The following is a 24644-nucleotide window of genomic DNA, read 5'->3' on the forward strand; positions in this document are numbered from 1 at the left end:
CGGCAGCCCGGCGGGATGGGGGCGGGCGGGGTGGCTGCCCTGGGAGTCGGTGCTGATGGAAATAGCACTGCCGCAGTGGCGAACACATGGCTGCGGAGCGGTGCCCGCAGCGCGGCTCCGCCGCCCGGCTGCGTTCCGGCCTCACCGGGGAGAGCGAAGGGAGCCTGGGGTGTGTTGGGCCCTGGGGGTCCCCACGGCCCTGATCCGGGCTCGGTGGGACCTGCCGTGGCGTGGCGGCATCCTCCCCACTGGCTCCTTTCAGGACCCCATAAACTTCTCCGGGTTACCTCGTCGCGATGCATTATCCATTAGCGTGATAATCTTGAGAGCGTGAATTGTGTGTGTACTGCAATTGTATATTTTGACTGTGATTGTTTTATTTATTTATTTTTATAATGAGTTTGTATTCCGAAATCAACACTAAATTCTCTTTTCTGACAGGTGTCGTTTATTTCTCTTCCTTATCTCCATAGTAATGTGCTTTGTTGTGACCAAGTCCTTCCTGCTGACCTGCTGTTTGCCCATCTTTCTGATGGGCATGAGGTACTACTTCAGTAGAAAAGTTATCCTGCACTATCTCGATTGTGCGCTGCACACGGACATGTCCGATATTGAGCAATATTACATGAAACCGCCAGGTGAGTACAAATTCCCCGAGGGAGCCTTCCTTCTCCCAGCCTGCTGGGGAACATGGCTGCTCCCTGCTGCTGGCGCCTTTTCCTCCTGTCAGCAGCACTGAGCAAGCTCAAAAGTCACCAGAATGCAGCTCTTTAGCCACACCAGGCGCAAAGCCACCTCTGGTTTTGGTTTGGCTTGGGCTTTTTGTTGTTTGTTTGTTTGTTTCACTACCCCCACAAGGTGCCTAGTCATCCAAGGCACCCTCTGTCCACCCCCCCAAGCACAGCACTGCCAGGTCCCACAGCCAGCCCAAGGACTGAGGCGTGGGTGCTTGGGGACATTGATGGTGAAGAATGCAGGTTTTTCACTGCAGGCTGGGTCCACCCCAGTTCTTATGTCTTGAGCCTGCTATTTCTTTGCTCCTTGAACTTGGTATTAGCTCTGACAGCAGGAAGAGAGAGAGATGAAAGGCCTTTTAGCCCAAATGCACGGAGGAGCCCATTTTAGCTACTGTGCCCATTTTCCCATATTGTTCAAGAACATTCCTTAATGCGGGTGTTTTGGAAGAGGCACAGATCAGGTATGTAAAGGACTGCTGCCGCAGGAGTTTGACACAATATGTGTCCATCGATTTGTTACATATATGAATATAATTAAAAATACAGTATCTCGCTATAATATTTGCTGGTTAAGCTGTAAAATATACATTATGATGACATAATTAAAAACAGAGTCCCTTTAGAACCTGTCAGGCGCCATTTCCCTTGTTGTAGGCACACACCCATGTTGAGAACCAGAGCAGGGGGATGCCTGGGCAGTCACTCGGGGTTTGAGGTTTGCTTTTGGTGCTCGCAGAGTGCTAATGGTGAGCTGTGAGAGCAAGGCGATGCCAGTATCCTGCCTTAGTTCCCTCTTCTCAGGGTTCCTGCTCTCTTCTTGGGTATCTACTGTGTTGTTTTTTCATGTGACCGTGTTTTTGCTGTATCATTGCGGATCGCCAGGTGTGACAGACCTCTTCCCGGCCACTTCTAGAGGACTCCTGGATGGTATCCTAGCCACAAACTTTCCCTCACTTCTAATGTGCAGTGTTACATTTTCCTAAACGTAGCATTGCTAAAATGTTGCTCCTCCTTGTAGGAATATCCCCAAATAGCTTAGATGTCCTGGCTTTAGATTCTGTTTCCCACTATAGTGTTTATCTTGTCCAGGTCTTTGTCCCATATTGCACACATTTACAGGGCTTGTTTTTGTAAAAATTAAGTGACGTGTGACTTGTATTTAAAAAGCTCAATCTTCATTAAAGGTGGTGTCACAGAAATAAAAGTGTTTGTAGCAACACATCTCTGCACCTCTGTAGTGAGGTTCAGCAAGATATTGTGCTGGAGAAAGTAGCAGAATAAGTAGAATAAGAACATGTAATATGGAGTTAATAGGTGTTTGAGCTGCTTTGCTCATTAATGCTCAGGGTTTGTGTGGTCAAAGTGGTCGCAGTGCCTGTATTTATAACACTAACAGATACAGAAAATGAAGGAAAAGGGCTCAAAGGAAGAGTAATGCCCTCAATTTGTTTAGGGTCAGTAATGTAATCCTGCTCAGCTGTGTTGCCAACATGTCTTTGAAATGTTAGCATTGCTTTTATTTGGTACCTGAAAGGGCTAATTGCAATTTTAGAGCAAGTGTGTGTGGGCTGTAATTTCTGACAGAATTTAATCATGTAATTAGGCTTCTGCCATGCCATAAAAAGCAGATTTATGGGATTGTTGGTGCTTGTTAAAGGTTCTTGATGATAGTGCTGTTAAGCAAGTTGGCTGGGGTAAAAACCAGATAAAGACCAGAGAGGCTTTGGGGGCTGGGGAGGAGAAGGGTGCCTGCATGCTGGGACCAGCACCCTCAGTGATGCCTGTCTGTGTGCCATGAGGCCGTGCAGTGCTATTTGTTGCAGCTGTGCACAAGGCATGAATCCAGCAGTTCACTCCTGTTTCCTCTGAAAATGCAGTTGGTGGATTGTTTTTTTCCTATAGGATAGCAGTATAAATACAGTCCTCTTGGAGAATCCTGGAGTTCTGTGTGCTTTGAAGGCTGACTGGCTGAGCAACCGGAGAAAGGCAGTGATGAGCCACACTAGTGTTGCCCATCCCACCCAAAGGACAGAACAATGGCAATAAAACAAATTCCAGCCTCAAGTTTTTCTTTTATTTGCATAGTTTACAAATTAGCACCCAGGCAGAAACAGTTGCAGTGGGAATGAGAAGGGCTCCTTGTATTTCTGCAGCTGAGATATTAGTGAGACCTTTCTCAATGAGGTGTTAAAAGAAGAACTTGTCACAGGGAGGGTAATGGGGTGCAGGAACAGGGGCACAGAGAGGCCTGGAGATGGCCAGAGCTTGACTAGATGAGTTAAACCCAACCTGATGTAACTGCAGCTTGGCCTGGCTTTGGCTGGGAGTACAACCAGGCAACTTCCCGCTCCTTCTTTAGAGGATCTGTGTTTACCTGCTCGATTTTTTTTTTTTCCCCAACATGGAGAATAGAGGAAGGGAGCATTTCTGTGCTGGGGCTATGAATTCCTGTTTCCTGGGGTGATGAACACCAAGGTAGAATTGGGAGATGGTCTTAAGGTCTTGGATCATGATGTTGGTTGTGGCTTTGGTGAGGTTTGCCCTTGGAATCCATGGTAGCCAGACTTGAAAACCTGTTGTTTGCAGAGGGCTCCCTGTGGTGCCCAGGACTGGGGTGTGGTTGTACAGAGCATCCACAGCAAATAGCCTCTGGTGAGGCAGGGATCTACAGTGAGAGGATATTTTAACTACTAAAACGGGTTGTTCTTGCTGGTTTTGTGAAAGCATCTGCAAAACCTGTGGGTCAGTTTTAAAACCAAACCTAAAGGACCCGGTTTGCAATGGGATATCATAAGCACCCAGGTTAATGATTAGTGTTGAACAGCTCCATGATTTACATTGTATTAGGGTTTTTCTCCTGCAGTTTTTCTAAACTGCTCACCTCCAAGTTAGTTATGGTTTGAATTTTCCTCTGCTGGACTTTGTGTGGACTGAAAAATATGTGCTGACAATGATTCTGCAGAAGTACACTAGCCAAAATTTAAGCCTTTGTTTTCTCTTGCCTTCCAACACTTATGCCAAGGGTCTGGCAGAATGTTTGGTCCAGTGCTTAACTTGGAGCTTGTACACAGAGGTGTGACTTGAAATTGTTCTTAATGTGAACGGAATTGTTTGTGTTGAGTCTCGTGCTGGGGTCTTAGAACAGAAGGTTGAATGGCTCAAACACCTTCCTGAGCCTTTTGTAAGCTTGCATTTTTCATTTTAAAATAGCACTTACTGGAATTCATTTTTTTTTTCTCCTTCTTCAAAGACTATGAAAAAAGACACTGGAGTGGTAGAAAAGAAAGGAATTGGATAATGGGCTTAATTGTCAACCAGAGTAACGTAGGCTCTAGTCAACAAACAAAAAAAAATTAATTTTAAATAGAGCCCTGCCTTTTGCATTTATCTATGTAAAAAAGAGGAGCACAGCTGGAGCTTGTTTTATGGTCTGATGATTTTGTTGACTAATCAATTTTACAGTGTCTCTTCAAGCTTCTGTCCCAGTTGGTTGTGTTGTATATTTTTTGCAGTGGTTGGTGTGTTAAAGAGATTCTTGCGAGGCTGAGGTCTTTGCTGGAGTGCTGATGGAAACCAGGACTCCTTTGCCTCCGAAACAAAACCGCTGCTCTCCAAAGCGAGTGGAGCTGGGGCTTTGGCTGATGAACTTGCATGTCTTTCTGTGGTTGTTTAAAGAGCTGTCTCCTGCTGCTGGCTGTCCTAGCAGGGTCTGCTGAGGGGTGTGCATACCTGTCCTGCTGGTGCAAAGATCTAGTGGTGGTGGGAGCTAGCCTTTGTTAGGGTTTTGGGGACTGGTGACAAGCTGGGTGGCTGCCTAGCAATGCCCAGTGCTGCAGGGGAGGATGGACAGACAGCACAGATGTGCAGCCAGGAGAGCTGAGGCTGCAGGACCTGCTGGAGTGTTGAGGGCATCTGCCTTGCCCAGTGCAGCAGACAAAGCTGGAGTAGTTGCTGCAGGAGGTGTCAGATCACATTAACTTTGCTGTGCTGAGGGCTGTGGTTTTCAGCAGTGGCTGCACATCTGCAGCTCTTTCTCTGTGGGTGCCTCTGGTTGCTTCATGCTGGGACAAGATGGGTGCCTCTGCTCTCCTACCTCCATCCAGGGGTGAGCAGAGCTTTCTCATCCTGCTGCCCCTTGTCCCCAGTATATAAGGGTGCAGACGAAATGCCTGCACAGAAATCCCAACCTCCCTGGGGGACAGGCCCTGTGGGAGAGGGGCTGCTGGGGGATGGTTTGTTAGGGTTCAGTTTTTGCTGTTTTTGGGTGGCACAGTGCTCAGCCAAGCCCAACGGAGGGCTGTCCTGCCCTTCTTGGCAGAGGTTTTGGTTTCATGTCCTTCTGCCAGAAGGACACCAGTTGGAGTGGAGCCAGAGTTGTGGTGTGAGGAGGTGAGATCCTATTTACTGCTCCTGCCTTTTGAGGTGTTCCTCGAGTTCAGTGGGATGTTTGTCTGGTTAACAAGCAAATATTTGCATTTTGCTCTTGGGTCAGGCCAGTTTCCAGTGGATTCAATGCCAGAGGGATTGAACCCAGATGTCTGCAAGGTGAACAGCTGGGTATAAATCATGTGGTTCCTGCTAGCCTTGCTTTGTGGGTGCTGAGCTCTGCAAAAGCTGTGGGATGAGCACTGATGAGTTTTGGGATGCAGGATGTACCTTGAGAGGAGATCCTCAGCCCCACATCTGTTGTTTCTCTGCTGTGCCCAAACCCTTTGGCAGCCCCAGGGAGAGGGGGGCAGGGGGAGTGTTTCTCCCCACCACTGAGCCCCCGGGCAGAGGGTCAGCCACAGAGCCCAGTTCTTCAACATTCTGGGTAATGCTCAAGCTGACAGATAAGCAGGAGGGAAGCTGCCAAATGATAACATTGTTTGGAAAGAATAGAGCAGCCCTTGCTTTGCAAAGAAAGGGCTCAGTTACCTGACGCCAGAGAAGGCTCAGGGCTGCTGCTTCCCAGTGGAGGAATGTGTTTTTGGAGAGCCCTGCCCCACTCTTGGTTCCCAAGAAGCAGCTGGAATCTGAAGCATCCCTATCTTCAGCATTTCTTGCTGGCTTATGCAGTGCCCTGACCTCATGCATCTGCCAAACTCCTGAGCTGTCTGTCCTGTATTGGGATTTTCGCTTGTGCCTCTCCCACACACTGGTCAGCAAGGAGTTCTGCGTGGGGCTGGGAGCTGGAAAACCCATGGGAGAGGCTGTGTCCTTATCTCTGCCTGGGTGTTTCCAGCTCTGCTCCACACCACTGCTGGGAACAGAGGTTGGGTCTCCTCAGGCGGAGGTGGGTCTGTCCTGGGAGCATTTCACTGCTGGCATCTCTCTGCAATTCAGTGAGTGTGCTTCAGGGGATACAATCTTCATATAAGATCCTACAAGATTAGGATTACAGACCTCTCATGTAATTTATAGTGCAAAGTATTTTGTCAGAAAGTACTTCCAAAGCTGACCTACTGCGAGAGGATGGTCAGGGATGCTGCTGCTGCTGCTCAGCAATTCTCACTGTTGCTTTTGGGTTTCTACAGCTTAGCAGCACAGGAACTTTCTGTTTTGGCATCTTTCGTTTCCAGTGCAGAGTGTTTCAGGAAGCAATAGGAAAAACAACTCATGTTTCCAAGTGCTAGGGATGTGCTTTGTCCAGTGTTAGCAATGGACTGAAATATTTTGGTTTTATTTGAATAATATAAAACATCTTTAGAGTCAAGTTGCCTCTCAAAACCCACCTCATCAGACACTGGCACTCTATCACGCGTGGCTGCCTCATTCTGCTGTGTTTGAGCCTTGGCTTTTCCATCTGGAGGCAGCCCTGTCCTGCAAGCGTGGAGCATGGGCACAGTGAGCAAGGCACAGCACTGCTCCTGACCCCCATCCTGCATTCCCAGAGCTGACCAAGGGATGATGCCCCGGTCACAGGCAGCTCTGCCGGGTCCCAGCCCAACCCTGCGGCCCTAAAGATAAGTGCTGTGTAGATCTGGAGGTGACACAGCCTGGGTCCCTTGCAGTGCTGAGCCACATGGGCCAGCTCTGCTCAACCCACTGGAGGGCCTGCAGGGTCTTTCTGCCCCACAAAACCTTTATTATTAATTTTTTTCCACTTTGGGGGGTTCATGTAGTACAAAGTGGAAGTGCAGTGCTGTCAGCCGAGGGCCAACATGGGAAAGCTGGAATTGCCTGTTAAGTGGAGATTCCAGGCTGTGTCATCCATGCTAATGGGATAAGCATGTTTATGGGCAAGCTGCTGCAGCCTGCCCTCCCCTCCTGCTTATTTATCACTGGAGCAGGAACATATGCACAAACCCATTCCTCAGTGCACGTATCCATAAGACAAAAATAGCTCTTCCTTTAGATCCACAAGCTTTGGCAGAGACCCATATCAAAATTAGATGAAAATAGATTTCGTAGTAAATTTTGCAGAGCAATATAATCTTCTTCTTCTTCTTTTTTTTTTTTTTTCTTTTTGTGTTCAAAAATTCTCTCTAAAAGTAGTCAGTCTAGTCAGTCCCTCACTGACCTGACCATCGGTTAATGCAGTGGTGTTTGAGCTGTAGCCATGACTGGGTGGATATGATGCTCCTGAACATAAGCTCTGCCTGCAGATGTTTAAAATTCCTAGTATGTGCCAGTGCTGGTCATTAATCTTCAGTACAAGAAGTAACCAGTTGTGTAAATTGAACATTAGTAGTTTTTTAGGCACAGTTAGCTTCTCAGAACCAGCAAACAAGCCACACTGAGACCTATGAATATGGAGGCAGGAACATCAGGTGTTCTGGGTTTTTTTCTGGCTTTGAGTAATTTTTTTAATGTTTTCTCTTATGTTGGATGGGTTTTGGCATGATTGTATGCAATTTCTTACTGCTATCTTAGTGAGTAAACCTAAAAAGGTTCTGACTCCAGAATCTTTTGCACAAGTTTATATGCAAATGTATTCCCCTTATAAAGGGTTTACTACTTCTTTCTCTTGCTTTCTTAGGAATGACCAAAATTTAAAACAATTACCCAAAAGTCTGTTTCAGGTTAAGATTTTCCTAGTAGCCTAAATTTAGATTTTGTGTCAGATATCTAACTGGTGGCAGGAGTTTAAAGCTACAAAGCTTTGAGCCCCTCTTGACATTGAATTTTGGATGTAAGAGCATGAACTGAAAAAATCTTATTCTTTAACACATTATTTATTTATTATATTCAGTCTCTTAGGGTTATCCAAGAGTGTCAGTTGGTTCCTGACAACGTGCAAGACCACCAGCCTGAGTACTTAGAAACTGCCATTTGGTATTGCTCTCTACTTGAAGGCCTCTAAATACATTGAAAACTACTGATTTCCTGTAAAAGTCTAAATGCATGGCCTGATTTTTAAGAAGACAAACCATTCAAAAATCTCCCCAGATTTCAGAGTGGATTTCTGAAGTTTCTTTCTTAGGCTGAGATCTTGATTTGGGCAGGTCATGTTTAATTACTCTGGATGGGAACCATCTGTCAGGGTGTCCAAGAGCCCCTCGTGGACTCCGGGAGCTCTCAGCATTGTTTATGGGTGTATCCAAAAGCCCATGTTTTTATTTTGGTAATGCAGTGCTGGGAATCTGTTACAAATAATCACGTTTGATGCTACTCCCTTCCAGTCTACAGTAAAAAGAGAGACTTGGAGTGTTTTGCTGGTTCTGCAATGTAGGAGCCTTTGTTGGCACTTTCTGCATCAGTGAAACAGGGAGCTTCAAATGTATTTTTAGATTCCCCCCCCCCTTTTTTTTTTTTGTTTTCCCTCCCCCTGTAGAAAGCTGAGGAATCGTTTTGTTGTCCTGACAGGTGGCTAATGAAAGGATTCTTAAAGAGAATCTAAAGATAGCAGTACGTCTTACCCAGTTTCTATTTACAAATCTATTCCTTGTAACAAAATAATGGGGTTTGGGTTTCGGGGTTTTGCTGGTTTGTTTGTTTGTTTGGGTAGTTTTGTTTTTTGCTGAGGGCCAAGTGGAATCACCATGAAGCCTCATGTCCTTTAATAAGGGTGCATCAAAAATTAGTTCATAGTAGTCTGGTTAGAGCCAGGTACAAGCTGTGGTATCTGTTACAGATGGCTTTGAGCCATTCTTTGAAGTCATCTATTGACCTGCTGGACCCCAGCAATCAATTAACAATTTATGACAGCATATACAGTATCATTCACTGTCTTCTATAACTGAATAGTGTTTCTTTCAAAAATTGAAAAAAATTATTTCTTAGAGGAGAATTCTAAAATTTAGACCTGGGACTCCCATGCTTTCATGCCAAGCTGGGCTTCTGCTTTAAAGTGGGATTGTGCGAGTGAAAGGAGACATTTCAAAATAGGTAATGGGAAACATATATTGCAGTTGTATTTTTTAAGTGGCTACTCGAGATATTGTTATTTAAAATTGGATTTGCAGCAGTGTAAATGCTAATAGAATAATACAGTGCATTAGTTGCACGTCAGCGTGTCCTGCTTGAAATGATAACTTGCAAGTAATATTTGTCACTTAAAATTCATGTACAGTTTCTATGACTTATCCAAGTGGCAAAACTGAAAACCAGAGGTTTTATGAGAAAATGATTTTTCAGTTCAGGAACTGGAAAGTAAAACGGAGGACAGTTTTGGTCCAAATCAAGTTGATTCACTACTCCCTCTCCATTTTTTCACTATGAAGAAGCAAGTATCTGTGTTTAGTGTGTTAGTTTCAGCCCAAAATGAAACTGTTGGCTCTGTTACAGGCTTCCTTAAGAAGCAAAGGTCAGATCCAAGTGTATGCTTAAAAAATACTGATTATGGTAGAGCCATGATACAGTTAGTGTTTGTTACCCCTCAGGCAGGTCCCTCTATTGCTCTTTGCATGGCACTATTAAATCTATACTGAGTCAGTGCTGGCATTGCCTGGATCCCAGGCCCTGTTTAAATTACATATTTAGGTATTTTATACCAGTGTAGTAGTTGAAGAAGTGGTCTTGCAGGGCTCCATCTCTGAAGTTGAGGCTGCTGGGACATCCCCCGTGATCCCGGGAAGGACCGAGAAGTGTGCTGGTGTCCCAGCCAGCCACACTGGGGGCTGAGCTGTGTGCAGGATTAGTGCCAGCCTGCCTTTCCTCTGCCTCTCATTTTGCAGCTCTGATGAATCCAGGACAAATGTGTAAATTGTTTTGCATTGACAAAAACTGCGTTTTTAAGTAAGCCACTTGCCTGGATTTATCCTCGATCACCGGTAATTGCTACACAAGCTGCTCCTGCTCTCTCTTGCCAGTGTGCTCAAAGCCTGACATGGAAACCAGCAGCAGCCATGCAAGTTTATTTGCTTTTTACAGTTGCAGCTCTTGGGCTCTGTGCTAGCACTGCTAATTGAAATGGGGGGCAGTGGACCAGCTGTCTGGCTGTTTGTGGCTCCTCAGTGCACCTTGCATTCAACACTCATTTCAGCAGCTATCAGATAATAACATCTACTACTGGGAACCAATAGGAGTTCCTTGAAGTATTTTTTTTCCCATTTTTTTCCTCATGTCCATCCCCTACCACAGCAGTTCTGTATCCCATGTTTCCAGTCTTGGATCAAACTGCAACATTTGCATTTTGTATACTTTGAATTCTCATTGGCTTTGTTGTCCAGCCCTGTGTTGAATTCTCCAGTGATTTTTTTATCTGGTCTGGTTCTTGCTTCGTTCATCACTTCTGGCATTTCCCACAAGTGGTGGTCCCATACACAGCATCCCTTCGTATCTCTGATCTTCCCCTTATACTTTTAAGTTTGTCCTTTTGCCTAATTTCATTGCATATGTACTTTCCTCCTCTTAGTTTGCTGTTCAGGTATTTAGCATGGTGAGTGCAAGACTTTATTTTTTTGGTAGAAGACTCAGAATAGCAAAGATGAGAAAATAAATAGCAGTCAGCAGCAGGAGGATATTGTCTCTGCTAAGCTGAAAACAGTGCATCAGTGCACAAACCCACTTGTCAGTGGTGGTAGGGGGGGAAAACATTTTGTCTAAAGGCAAATGAACTGCCAACAACAGGATTTCTTACACCTTCTTTAGAGCATCTGACCCATATCACTTCCAGATGTATCTGTTGATCTTTATTGCCATGATTTTTCCTATAAATCTAATTCTTCCCATTTTAACAGGATATATAAAATCATTATTGCAGTCAGAATATGAGAAAACAACAAACCAACCACTTCATTTGCTGAGATCAGGGCTTTTTGTTCTTTTTTTGGAGGTGCCAAATCTGTTCATCCTCCCTGGAACTAGTTAACAGCAGCAAAAACACTGTGTAACACTTCTAGTGGGAATCCAGGGAAGACCTAAATCTGTAGTCTTTCAATTTAAAATAATGTTAAATAGTAGAACTGCAAAGAGAAGCTTTTGAAAACAGCCTGGTTTGGAGCACCTGCCATTTCTGAGTGCTAAGCAATTCAGATGATTGTTAGTTAGAGACAGCAATAAAAGCACGGCAGATCCCTGGCTGGTAAAGTCCTCCTTGTCAGAATTACATCGTTAGTGATGGGATTTTTTTAAAGGGAGAAAGTGAGCAGGGAACAAGTTATTGTACAATAGGGATGCTGATGAGAGAGGTTTTTTTTTTTTAAATCCAAACTCTTTAAAAGGGGTATTTGTAAAACACCTTTTCAAGCTTTTGCTGCCCATAAAGTCAATTAGATTCACTTAATGGCTATGAAAATCTGTGTCTGGTGTGGTTTCAGAACCTGCCAGTGTTCAGAGGATAACATCAAGCTGTGCCTCTCGGACAGGGATTTCCATTTGGGAATAAGCCATCATCAGGTTTTACATCAGCTTTTATGGGGCTTTTTTTGGGCCATCAGTAGTCTGAAAAACATCAAAGCATCTGCAAGGATTCTTGAGAAGTGGGAACATTTTTTCATGGATAACTCAAATAGCTAAAGAGGATTTCAGTGAAATTTAAAAAAAAATCTTACATAACCCCCCCATGTTCTCTGAGACTGAACTCTTGGGACGGTTTGGCTTAAAGATTCAGTGGAGCATTTGCTTTAACTTAATCATGGGCTTAAATCCCCTGTCTCTTGCTGGGAGTTGAGTGTATTACTTAGGGGCATCCTTCAGTATAGGTCCAAGTGCTCTTTGGATATTTAGTGGAGACCTGTGACGTAAATGGGAAGTGCAGTGGTGGAGTAAACCGGTGGAGTTTGCTGTGTGTGTTTGTGCTATCAGCTGCCTGCAAGGTGAATCTATGATGTTTTAGGGAATACTGGTGCATTGGAAAGGACTTGTAGCTGTGAACCTGCTCTTAGATACATTCATTCTGTCCTGTCCTAGCACTGGGGACAGGGCATTTAGTGCTTCTTTGTAGCTGAGAAAATCCAGCAGATCTTCAAAATACTGCATTTCCACCCAGATTTGTGTGGACTTGCATCTCTTCTTGCTGTAGCGCTGCTTGTATGTGTAAGTTGATCCCCTTTCCACAGATCCTTGGTGAATGAGCTTGCCACAGCCTGACGCTGCCCGGTATTAAAGTATCTGCTTTCACTAGCCCTGAACAGCCCGCCCTTCATTTCCTGTATGTCTTCCCAATGGAATGAGATGTGGCCTGTTACCTACTCACTCCATTAATTTATTTTACAGATGTCTTTCAAATCATTGGCTCTTGGGACTGATGTTGAGGCTGGGGCTCCAAGGAATCCCATTCGCGTGGATGTGAAGTGTAAAGTGGTGATAGATGGTTATCACAGGAGATCTTGGATGTTTTGGCCTGATTGGTCTGGCATGGTAGTCTGAACACGTGGCAAAGTGGTTTTTTGCCGCTTTTTAATTTTAGAGATGTAGAGATTTACACATGTAATTTTCATTTTCTGCTAATGCATCATCCACAACAGGTCCATTGTCTGTGCCCAGCCTGACAGATGTTCATGTATTTATGGATGAAGAATTTTCTTACACTGCCACGTTAAATAAATGTGCTAGTTTCAGTCTGAAGTAGTGGAGTTCAGTAGAATGATACCTAAGGCATATTGGGTTTATTGTGCTGGGAGAGGGATGCAGAAATGCATTGATTTTACCAAGAGTGGGCATCCAGGTATGTGTTCTTCTGCACCACAGCAGGGCTCTGGCTTTACATGGGGCATTGCCACCGGTTTGGTGAGAGTTAAAGATTGAAGCAATGTGTGGTGATGGAGGTTTGTGCTGCTTGGGAGGCCTTGGTGGGGTCTGCACCCTGACCTATTGAAAGGTATTTCTTCCCATGGCAAGGAGTTGGAGCTACAAGATCCTTGTGGTCCCTTCCAACCCAAACCACTGTAGGATTCTAAGACCTGTAACAGGAGGTGAAGTCTCAACCCAGTGTTTGCCCTCCTTTGCTGTGTAGGGCTCCAGCAGAGCCCTTTACCTTGGCATACACACATGGGACACACTGGAGCAACATTACACCTGGGCTGTGTTTGGCTGAGTTAGGTATAAATATAACAGCCCCCAGAGATTAAGTACTCACCATAATGTGGAGAAGTAACAGTGCTGCAGGCAAGCAATGTGTTCATTTACAGTAGGAGCTGCAGTGGGGTGGCCATGGGGACGCACTCCCTGAAGAATGGTAGGTTGCCTTCACAGGCTTCCCCTGCTGGAAAAAAAGCCTGTGCTTATTTTCAAGGAGAGAGCACTCATTGCAGTAGTGTCCCTGCGAGTCCTGGCTGTCCCACAGTCCAGTTACCTCAGAAGGGCTGAAGATTCCCAGACACTATCTCAGGAGGGCTCAGCATCTCCTGCAACCAGGCTTTACAAGCACAGCACGATGAGAATGCAGTGGTACCTCTGTCTGCTGATTCTGCCTGGTCACTGGAGTCAGCACCCACATGGCTGAGGGTTGGGTTGGAGATGTGGGAAGGTGCAGATACCAGGAGACACCAGCAGCTGTCAGTGGATCAGGTTCAGCCCCACAGCAGCACCAGAGAGCACCTCAGGGTGTGGAGGAGAGAGTACCCTCCTTCCCTGCTCTTCCCAAGTAGGATGGACTGGTTGGTCTGTTGTAGAGAGAGAGTAATTTCTTTAGGAAGGCCTCCAATGTTAGAAGTGTGATGGTGTTAAAAGCGCTTCAGGGATACTGGAAAGTTTTGCTTCTAGAGGGATCTGGTAGTTATTAATTTATTTATATGGCTCAGGACTTGCATTAGTCCTGTTGCTACCTCTAGCCTTGGATGTCAGAAGTGCATGTCAGACAACTGTTCAAAGGGAAAGGCCTTGCTTTTTTTCCCCATCACCTTCCATGCCAGGATGAGCACCTCTGCAGAGACAGTGTGCCACCTCAATGGCAGCAGGGCCTGATTCTCCTTAGCAGCTTCATTATCATTTCAGTTTCCTTATTATTTAGCCACCTGCTCCTTACCCAGAGGTTAGGGGAATAGCTTTGACCAGGACAGGTCAGGCAGGACTGGTTCTGTTGAGAAGCACCCAAATGAACATCCTTGATGAGCAGCTGGGGAGGACAGAGGTGGTGAGATTTCCTTCAGTGCCACCCTCACTCCTCAACTCCTGAGCTCTTCCCAGTCCATTGCAATGGATATGGGAGGCTCATCTTGGTGCAGCAGCTGGTGATAATTCACATGCTGTGATATCATGGGGTGGGTTGGTCCCAGCTGATGATAACTGGTGTCCTGGTTTGGATGCCTGTGGTCTGGGAAGGGTATGTGTGCAACACCATTTCAAGCTGTTGTGCTAGAAATAGGAAGAATAAATATTTCTTTGCAATAGACTCAAGGAGATCAAGCCATGTACCATCTGACTGCAGACTGTAGATAGTACCAAATCTGTGCCCTGAACCTTTTCTTTTTTTCTTATGTCTTCCTCTGTGTTGAGTAATAAATTCTTTACTGTGGTTTCATAGGAAATATAACTCCTTGTGACTGCTGTTTCACTCCTGTAGATTATTAATACAATGGAAAGTTAGAGGTCAGAGAGGTTTGATTCATTGTGTTGGTAACAAGGGAGGATTCTTGTGAAACTCACGTAATCTGGAGAAGGAAAGGCTTTGAATGCAGCAGTGCCGTGTCTATCACTGGTATTAGGAGACTATTGTGGTAGCTTCTCTTTGCCATGCAGGGTTTGGTGAAGTGGAGTCCCTGCCTGTCAGTTCCCAGCGCACCCTAGGGAGGAAAGCAGAGGAGCTGCCCTGAGGTCTGAGATTTCTCTGCTCAACGTTTCTGCACCGTAAATATTGCTCACTGGTCTTTGTCATTGTCGCTCGTTGGCTGCTGTGGTAGGAAAGCTCTCATTCAGAGGCTCATGAGGGCAACAGGAATGTGCTAAGGGGGGAAAAAAACATGTTCAGAACCACTGAAATATGCTGTACAGCATGGTTTGGCTGAATATATGCACACAACTTTATCCAGCTCACAGCTGAATGTTGTGCTTCTGGCCTGGGGATTTCATGCTGCAAAATGCAGTCAGTTACCTGCCCAGGGGGTGGCCTGTCCCCAGCTCTGCCCTGCTGATGCCCCTAAGAGTAATCTATGCAATGTAGTCCTGTATGGGGCTGTGTTTCAATTTTGGGTGGGGGGAAGTTTGGTTTGTTGTCTTTTAGGGTTTGTCTGTCACTTTTTAAACACGTAAATGTTTTTAGGCGCTCCATTTGCCCCACCTCATGATAATGGGAGAGGAGGCACCTCTCAGCCTTGTTTTTGACTGATTTTAAAGAGTTTGCATGCACAGACGTTTTTCTGTTCTAGTGCACCATTATGCCGTATCTTAAGTTTGAACCTACCTCTTGGGTACAGTTCATCATTACCCACCTTGTTCCTGACTGAAAGCAGTTGGCTGCAGTGAGCTCTGTAGGCTTTTGCTGTGATCTTTTACAGAAGAGCGGCTCTCCCAGAGCGTGACTCACCTTAGAGATTGTCGACCTCAGATCAGCATAAAACTCCTTGGAAATCTTTGTAGAGCTCAGAATTGCATTTATTATTTAACCTTAAGTAAATAAACCTTAGCTTCTCTCTTTGCTGTGAAGCATTTGGTGCAATACCTGTGTAGATTACACGCAGTTCTGTTGAATAAAGGGAGCCTTGGCTAAATTTAGAGCAGACAAGTAATGATGGATGGCGAAAATCAGATCGATTCTATCCGTTTTCCCTGTATGATTTATGGCTAGGCCAGCTGCTAAGCTAAAGGAAGACATTCAGTGGTTATTGCTCAGTCCCTTTTTACAGTAAAGCATGTAAAGTCAGACAGCAAATAATGTATTCTAGAACACCCACTAATTGTAGTGTTTCCCAGTTTTTTCAGTGTTTGGAAGTGGAAATTGCTGTAAGGTGAATTCGGTACCTTTTGAAAAAAATAAAGCCATGTAGTGAAAGATTGATGTAGACGATGGAGACTGAGCCTTAACAATGTCCTTTTAAGGAGCTGGCTTAAAACACAACCAGCAGCACATTTCATCTTATAAACTAATTTCACTAACGAGGAGCTAATTGTCACATCAGTCTTTTGGAGCTGGCGGGACCCAGGCTATCAAAGCTGGCACAAGGGCTTGATTTCTTTTTTCCTTTGAACTTCTAACTAAAACCCAGTCTAAAATGTAAAGCATTGGTTTAGTTAAGGTCTGACTCTGCAGTTGATAGGCTTAGTGTGGATTTTGCATGCATAGGGAACATCTGCTCTGAAAGTAGTTTAAATACTTTTTCCTGGTTTTGCCCATTTGTGCAGACAGGTCTGTTGTGCTGAGCCAGCTCCATTGTGCCGGGACTCGTCATCCGGTCAGCCCTGAGGACAATGCCGGGCCAAAATCACATTCTCTAGTCTTCATTCACTCCTTTGAGCTATTTAATTCTTTGCTTATTGATAACAATTGCTCACGTGCCAAACCCACAGGCACTGCCTGGTTTCTCAATCTGCACTTTCCCTTGGTGACCCAGCAGCAGGTAGAGCCCTGGTTGCTCCATCAGTGGTTTTGTATCTCCTTTCCCAGTGTTGTGTCCTTCTTTTCAGCAGCGGAGAGATGGGCCAGGCTAAATCTGTCCAGATAACCAGGCAATTTCTAATCCCCCACAACTGCTTCTGCAGCTTTTTCTTGAACAGTTGTTATACACTGGCTTTATTACAGTCTTTGCTTTTCAAGGTGTGGCATGGCCAGCAGAAAGAGCCTGATAGAAGGTTTTAAAGTCCTGCTGTTACACTTCTTAATATAGCACCCTCTGAAATGTGCTGGAAGGGCTGTCTTTATCCCATCTGCGGCATCGCCTGGATTTCTAGCTGTCTCATCAAAAGCCTGTTCCTGCGCTGTGCTGAGCGCTTCCTGGGGCTTTGCTGAGCCCCCCCCTCCAGTGCTGTCACACGTGGTGATGCTCTGGGCCCCCCTGGGGGACTGGAGCCTGTTTGAAAAATCAACCAGTGAAGTGCTGACACGGGGGGGCGCGGCCACTAACAGCTTGCATTGATCCAGACGTCCAGCCTGGGCCCCCGCAAAGCTTTGCAGGGTGAGGTGTGTGGGCAGGAACTGTCATAGGGGTATTTCAGAGGAACAGGGTGAGGTTTAAAGCAAAGGTTTTAAGAAGATTAGAAATGCCTGCTGGGTTATGTCCGCAGCAGTGACAGCAGGAGATGCTGTTTAGGACCAAACCTGGCCATTTCCTGAAGTACCTTTGCTGCAGATTGTGGGTTTTATTTTCTTCTGTCAAAATATTAGAATGAAAGTAAACTATAGCTAACCATCAGCATCTTAGGGGTTTTCTGGGGGCTTTGACACCCCAAAATGGAATACCTGTGATAGAGTAGTTGGGTGCTTTTGAGGAAGGACCAGCTCCATCAGGAAGTGCAAAGCAGGTGCCGATGAAAGTCAATTCTCATACTGTTATTCTAAACTGCAACCCCACCACCCTTTCCATCCCCAGGTGAAGGTGAACCTGGGCTGCAGCAAAACCCCCCCAGTGGGACCCTCAACTGTACAGCCTGTGCTGCTGCAGGTTTATCAGCACTGGCACGTTTCAGCCAGAATTTCAGTCTGAATACAAATATGGTCTTGGGTTTGCACAGATGTTTAGGCCAGCTGTTGCCTGCAGTCAAAAACCCCATTGCCCAGTCTCATCTCATTTTATGCTCACGTTTATCAGCTGCAGAGGCCACCTCTGAATTTTTTATCTCCTGGGGCAGTTTGAGACCCGTTGTTGTGGTGGAATGTGGTCACAGTGTTTTCTGGTAGCAAATGTGGTTCCATGGACATATGGTCGAATGCTGGATGTCACTGTCACCCCACTGATTCCCTGCTGCTTGCAGCTCTGGAGGCTTTGCCTAAGCTTAGATGTTGTTGCAAGTAGCTTCAGCCCTCGGTAACAACACAGGTGAAAGGTAACAAGGATGGAAAAGAAGGCAGATGGAGAAGCAGATGAACTGGTTGCTCAGAACCAAATTCTCCATCTCTCTTCATGCTGTGTAAGGTGATCTCATCACCTGCTGCCCAGATGCCCCATGAATCAAAGGATGTCACCCACCTCTGGCATATAGAGGTGCTGCCCTGTGCTCCTCCAGCAGGGAATTATTTATATTGGGGCAATGAGTCCTGCAGTGGTAGGTTATGTGGTGTTATTTATGAGGAGGAAGGAGTCTCACAGCATTTCTAATTTCATGCATGGATAATTCCTGTGTCCCTGACATTTTTTGTTCCCCCATGCCTGGGCCTTGTGAGTTCAATGGGATGCTCACAGATGTCAGGAATGTTGGAGTCAGGATCTCTCACATCTCAGCCAGTTTCCATAGACATAAACTACACTGAAATGCCATTATTTTGTAGGAGCCCTCCAGGAATGCCTTTACCTGAAGTAAAGTGTAGAGTTATTAGCAGAACTTGTGGGAGCTGCCATGCAGCCCTGCTTGAAGCCAAGGGAAACTCGAAAGGTAGAAAGGAGAGAAACTCAGCGCACGGGAAAGATGGAGGTAAGGAGGGATAATGGGATAATGGCATACCTCATAAACACAGACAGAAGTCCCTCCCCATCCTGGCTAGCTGAGCAGCTGCAGTCAGTGGCAGGGACAGCTGTTGCCTGTCCTTGGTTAGTCCCTGTGCTCAGGCTACCCATGTCTGGCTGGGTGGCAGCCGCTGTGCCACGGCTGTGCCCCAAACTCCTCCTGCTGGCAGCAGTCACATCACGGCAGCCAAGCCGTCCCCGGAAGAACCTCATGTCTCCCTTGATGCTGATTTAACTCGGCTGGTCTGCCCTGCATTTCACCAAGGATAGAGGGGAAGGAGGAGGGAGAGTTGCCTCAAGTGCTCAGTGGTTCTTCTGCTCCCTCTTCAAAACCCAGACAGGATAAAAGGGCAGGGATTTAAATGGCATCAGCCACACACAGCCATGGCACAGCCAGCTTTGTCCACTTGCTGCCACTCACAGTCTGTCTCACTGACAGTGATGGATATAAATAGTGCTGGCAGGAGGAGAGGCCAGACGCTGAACTTTGGGGCTTTTTAATGGGTTATCTGTAAATAGGTAATAATGTCACTGCTCTGTGTCCAGTGCAGGACCCCCTGGTTCCTTCTGTACTGCCCTGCTTGAATCTCTCCTGCTTGGCTCAAAGAGCTGCTGCTTTGGCCAAAATTACGTTAAGAGATGGCACAGGGAGCTGAACAAGTGACTCCAAGGGCAAATATTTCAAGCTTCGTGATGGGACAGCGTGTTGCATTTCCTCTGTCCCAGTGTTTCCACACAGAGGTGGCTCACCAGGCTGTGCCACAGAACGTCAGCAGGTTGCAGGGAGGAGTTGGGGGCATTCAGATCTCTGGGATTAGGAAGACTGTCGCTTTTGGCAAACTTTTATGTAGGTGTATTAAGAACAAGGGACCCAGGCAACTGCAGGTCCTGTCCTATGGAAAGCATGGGGATGAATTTGAGGTTTTTGGTGTTTGGATTTTTTTTTCCCCCTCTTTTGCCCCTTCATAGAAGCCTGGGAGAAACATAGGAGAGGGATCTTTGCCTTGTGCAGGATGCTGCTTCTCCCCATGAAGCCCTGAAGACACACACTGAGACTCCCTCCCCATCCCAGAGCTCACACCTCTATGTCACATCTCTGCCAGGGATGTAGGTTCCTATTTTTAATTTTGGAAGGCCTGGCCTTCCAAAGGACTTCTTCTCTTACTATCAGCGTCCTTTTCTCACAGTGGCCAGTCCTTGGATGCTTTCCTGGCTCTGCTGCAAGCATGCAGAGATGCTGGTGCTCGCCTGGTGCATCCCCAGCAGTGGTGATGGAAACTGCTGAGCATCTCTGCTAATCCCCTCATCTGGAGGGTGCTCCAAGGACATCACCTGGGACAGCTTTGAGCCGAGAGGGGAATTGCTCACATTTGTGTTGCTGTGACACGTCAAAGCAGAACTGAAAGTCCCAGTCAGTGCTTGAAGGGAAATTGCCTTGAGAAGTTCAGTGTCTGTCTGGAAATTATGTTCCACAAATAACCCTCTGAGAATTAATGACAGCTCGGCTGCAGGAGATAGTAGTGTCACCCCTGAAGAAAGAGGGAGAAGACTGGGCCTTTCATACATACTTCCAAGGAAAACTCCTTTCCACAGAGATACATCTGTGTGAAATTAGCACCAACAGTTGGTGGTGACTGCAGGAGTTGCTCTGTCCCCTCTGCAGCCCTGAGAAAAGTCACCCCTCAGTGTGTAGGTGCTGGCACTAGGGAGGACCCAAGTGTGAGTTCAGGATGTTTTGGGGAAGCAGAGCTTTGCTTGTTCTTGTGGGAATACTAGAATTTTCTAGGAACCCATGGATTTGGAAAGTAACTACCTGGAAGACAGCTTTGCTTTTTCAGAGCAACACACTGATGTTAAATACTGGAGCTTGGGGTAGTGGTCCTTGAGTGTTAAGTGCCTTAGGAAAAGTGTGGGAACCTTCCATTGTCAGTCATGTAGGACTCAGGCTGGTGGGAAAGGCTGATGTCTCTCCGTCCCCCTCTCTTCTAGCAGTACTCTCTGCTAGTGCTTTTGGCTCCAGTCTTTCCACCCATCCACCCACCGGCCTTTTATTCATCAAAAGGTGTAGAAGAATTTGCAGCAAAAATAAATGAATTTATTTTCACCCACCCTCCATCCTCGTCGGCTGTGTGGGGGAGAGCTGTGCAGCTCCTGACAGTGGAGGAGGGTGGGAGAGGAGGCTTGCAGGCACAGCCAGAGAATTGCATGGCACGTCCTCCTTGGCAGGAGTGGGGAATAAGTGGCCAGTGTGGCACCACCGCTCTAGGGAAGTCCTTGGGATGCAGCACCAGCAGCAGCGTGTGGAGCCTGAGGGCGGCCTGTGCTGTGGGAGATGGGTGGGTGGATTAGAAGAATGTTCTCTTTTGGTCTTCAAAAGCTGGGAATCATCCTTAAATTTAGAGCAGAAAGACACTGCCATCTTGTGTGCCTTCAGGTCCTTGGTACCATCAGCTGAGGAATGGGTCTGACCTTGCTGCGAAACGTTAACAACCCAAAATCGTGTTCTTTGTTCATCACAGCCATCTTGTGCCTTTCTCAAAGGGTGTCTACTGCAAGGTGCTGGGGTTTTATAACAGATGTTTAGGTTGGAAGAGACCTTTAAAGATCAACTAGTTCCAATACCCTGCCATGGGCAGGGACACCTTCACTAGACCAGGTTGCTCAAACCCCCATCCCCCCTGGTCTTGAGCACTACCAGGGATGAGGCATCCACAGCTTCTCTGGGCATCCTGTTCCAGTGCCTCACCACCATCACTGTAAAAAAAGCTTCCTCCTTTATTATGCCTTTTGCCTTTAAGTTCTTGATGTTGTGTGGTGAGGCAGCAAGCTGAGGGAGTGGAGAGAGCTAAGGAAGGTGGTGGTGCATTTTCCATGGCTGCTTCTCCTCACTTTTGCAGTTGGCAGCCCTGAAGGAAGCAGGGAACAGTGCTGCAAAGAGGCTTGGTGTTTGGCTGGAAACAGCTCGTGCCTCTGGAAGGTACCTCCAGTGCTTCAGAGCTGTGTTCACAGGGCAGCTCTAATTACATGCAAGACATCCATGAAGAACAGGTCTTGGAAAGAGCTGGAAGGGCTTTGGGTGGCCGTAGTGATGGGTTGGCAGATGGACTGCAAATGAGGGTGAAGGCAGAGACAAGAGATGCTGCCACAAGATGAGTATCTGAAAGGGTAGGGAGAGTTGTAGCTGTCAGGGTCTGTGTTTATCTTTGCAGCAGTGATTATTTTCAGATAGCATGTGAGAGAGTAAAACGTCAGCTCCTGCTATTAATAGCGCTGCAAACAAGGCTGTTGCTCGTTACTGACAGGTGAGATGTGTTAGTTTGTTTCATCCTAGGTAGGAAAAAGTTCAAAAGCAAGCTCTGAGTTAATTCCCTCAATCCAGAAAAGGTGGGGAGGAGACCCCCCCAGCCCTGGGATGTGGCAGTGCAGGGTGATTTTTCCAGGATGCTTCTAAGCTGCTCCAGAGTAAGTGCTGCTGGAAGAGTGGATATGGTGAGGAGCTGCAGCTGGCTAGCATTGTGGAAAACATAGAATCATAGGATAGTTTGAGCTGGAAAGGACTTTCAAAGGTCATCTAATTGAGTTTAGGTAAAAAGCAATCTGAAGACCTTCAGCATTCCTGCTCTGAAGCTGGAGGGTTTTCCCAGAGGAGAGGAGGTCTCAGCCCAAGGTCAGGAGAATATGGTGTGATCCCAAGACAGCTTTCAGTGGCAAATCCCCATCCAATGGGATGCAGCTGCCTAGAGGAGGGATTCGACAACCCCACAGGGGAAAGCTGCTCCTAGGCTTGAAGCCACCTTTGGGAACTTGAGGTGTCTTCATCAGGGTGAAGGATCTGGCCACTGGTGATCCTTGCAACAGATGCAGACACAAGGTGGGCAGTGGTCTTGGGGAGTCTTGGGGACTGGTGGTGCTGGTGTGAGAGCTGAATACAACTCGCATTGTTTGAGCAGATGTGTCCTGTCTGTGGCTAATTATAAGCGTTATATGCACAACACACAACTGAGAGATGTGCCAGATACTGTTTCTTCTCACGTTGAACTCAAAATCATTACAATTAAGCTTTAAAGTTGTAAGTAAAAGCTAACAAGGAGCGCAGGTTTGCTGTCATGCTGCTTGCAACCAGGGCCGGTCTGTGCTGGGAGGGACAGGGGTGGGGGTATGTAGAGGGCAGTCAGAGGAAGTGGAAATGTGAAGGTTTTGGGGGTCTGCTGTGATGGGTATGTCCAGATTTGGGGTTTGAATAGGCAGAATACCCCAAAGTACTAGAAATGTGCCATTTTACAAATGTGGGAAGTGTTGCTGAGTGAGCTTTAGCAGCCTCTCAGGTTTGGTGGGCAGAGACAGAGGAGAGGTGTTTGCTAAGAAGGGAAAATAGGGAATGAAAGTGGGAAGCAATCACGGAAGCAATCATGTAACCTCAGGCTGAGAGGAACCCAGGTTGTGTCTCTGGTTTGAGGCAATCGAGACAACCTTGCTGAGGAAGCAGCTCCAGGAGGAGTTACTGCTCATGGGGCTGGGTGAGGGGGATGTGACAACTGTGCCACCGGCTGCAGCTCAGGGGATACCAGCTGGTGGCTGCTTTGTGGCGCTTTTGGGGGCTGCCCCACAACTGGGTGGGTGCTGGGGACGAACCACAACGCCACAGGAGCAGTGGCCATGCATGTAGGGGTGAGGATCACTGTGACCCTGATGTTGTGGTGTGCTTGCCGTGTGGCCAGAGGTGTGATGGATGGGCTGGGGAGCGCCTTGGGCACCACCACCATGTGATGAACAGCTGAAAAACAGCAGTGAGCTCTCCGCCCTGCGATTTGCATTCGGAGGGAGGGCAGCTGCTGGGTTTCAGTGCTTGTAGGTGTTCATCTGGGGTCGTGTCTGAATAAATTACATTGTGACATCCAAGCGAGCACGGGGGAACAAGCCGCACTGTCAGCGCGGCAGCGGAGCAGAGGCATCTTAACTGCTCGTGATAAATGGGTCAAGATGGGCCCCAGTGTTTTAAAAATTAGCAGTTGGCCTAGATAGCAGCAGCAAAATGACTTGCAGGGGGAACAAAAGCTAGCATCACTGGAGCTGTGCGTTGCTCTGAAGGTGGGGACGAGCCCGGTGTGCTGGGGTGAGCCTGGGCTGCTTCCCCACCCTTTGTTTGTACTTGGCTCTTCCTTGGCAGCTGGACTGTGCTGCAGGGAAGCGGGGAAGACCTTGGCCCATCTCTTTCTGGTGCCTTTGTGGAGCCACAAGGTGCATTTGTCCTGCAGGCAGCAACTGAGGAGGCACCTCCCATGACCCCTTCAGTGCTTTGCTTTCCCTCAGTGACAAAGTACTCTGAGTTGTTTTAATAATTTTCTCCCCAGTTTTGTCAGGGAAGTGATGCTGTGCATCCCTGAGCACCCACCTGGGCTGTTTAACTCTGGTCTTACAGAGATGTGTCATGCATTTGGATTGGGTTGGTTGGCAGGGTTGGTGCTAAAGATGGAGCTGCTGCCCAAGTCAGGTTCTCTTCTGCTTAACATTGGGGAAGAAGGCCACTACCTGCACCGGGAGTTTCTCCTGTGATGGGGTCCTCTTCCTCTGGATGAAACCATGTTGTTCCAGAGCACTGAAAGTCGGTGCTTTTCTTCTGGGCAAGACAGAGCAGAGTGACTGTGCTGAGCCCCTGTACTCCAAAAGCATAGACTATTCTTTTATCTGCATCGTCATCCCTGGAGCAGTGTGCCTGCTGACCAGTGCCGGTGTGACTGAGGATGGGCTGGTTTTACTTGCTGAAACTATGTGACTTTGTCCTGAGTTGCTTGAGCACAGTGTTTCCAGCTCATGAGAGGCTCTCACCTGGCACAGGCCAGCAGAGAAGGAGCAGCAGTAGCTCCAAAGCAAGGGGGATCTGGCCACAAGCCCTCCAACCTGCAGGGAAGGAGTGGGTGAGCCTGGTCTTGGCTGTGCACAGGAGATGCTCTTTCAGGGGGGGGTGTTTATGCTGTTTTCCCCTGCTGGTGCTATGCTACCATTAATAGTC

The 24644-nt window shown here is 47.0% G+C and overlaps 1 protein-coding gene across 1 annotated transcript in view; it reads left to right on the forward strand.

Moving 5' to 3' along the window:
• Positions 1-24644, forward strand: part of NAT8L (N-acetyltransferase 8 like) — a 28083-nt gene that overhangs the window by 1226 nt on the left and 2213 nt on the right. Inside the window, exon 2 of the mRNA XM_027889060.1 lies at positions 474-638. Coding sequence (XP_027744861.1) covers positions 474-638 — 165 coding nt within the window. The remainder of the gene's footprint in view (positions 1-473; positions 639-24644) is intronic.

This window comes from Empidonax traillii, unplaced genomic scaffold (assembly GCF_003031625.1).
Source record: "Empidonax traillii isolate 1590-97213 ecotype Southwest subspecies unplaced genomic scaffold, ASM303162v1 scaffold250:size724861, whole genome shotgun sequence".
Classification (NCBI taxonomy): Eukaryota; Metazoa; Chordata; class Aves; order Passeriformes; family Tyrannidae; genus Empidonax; species Empidonax traillii.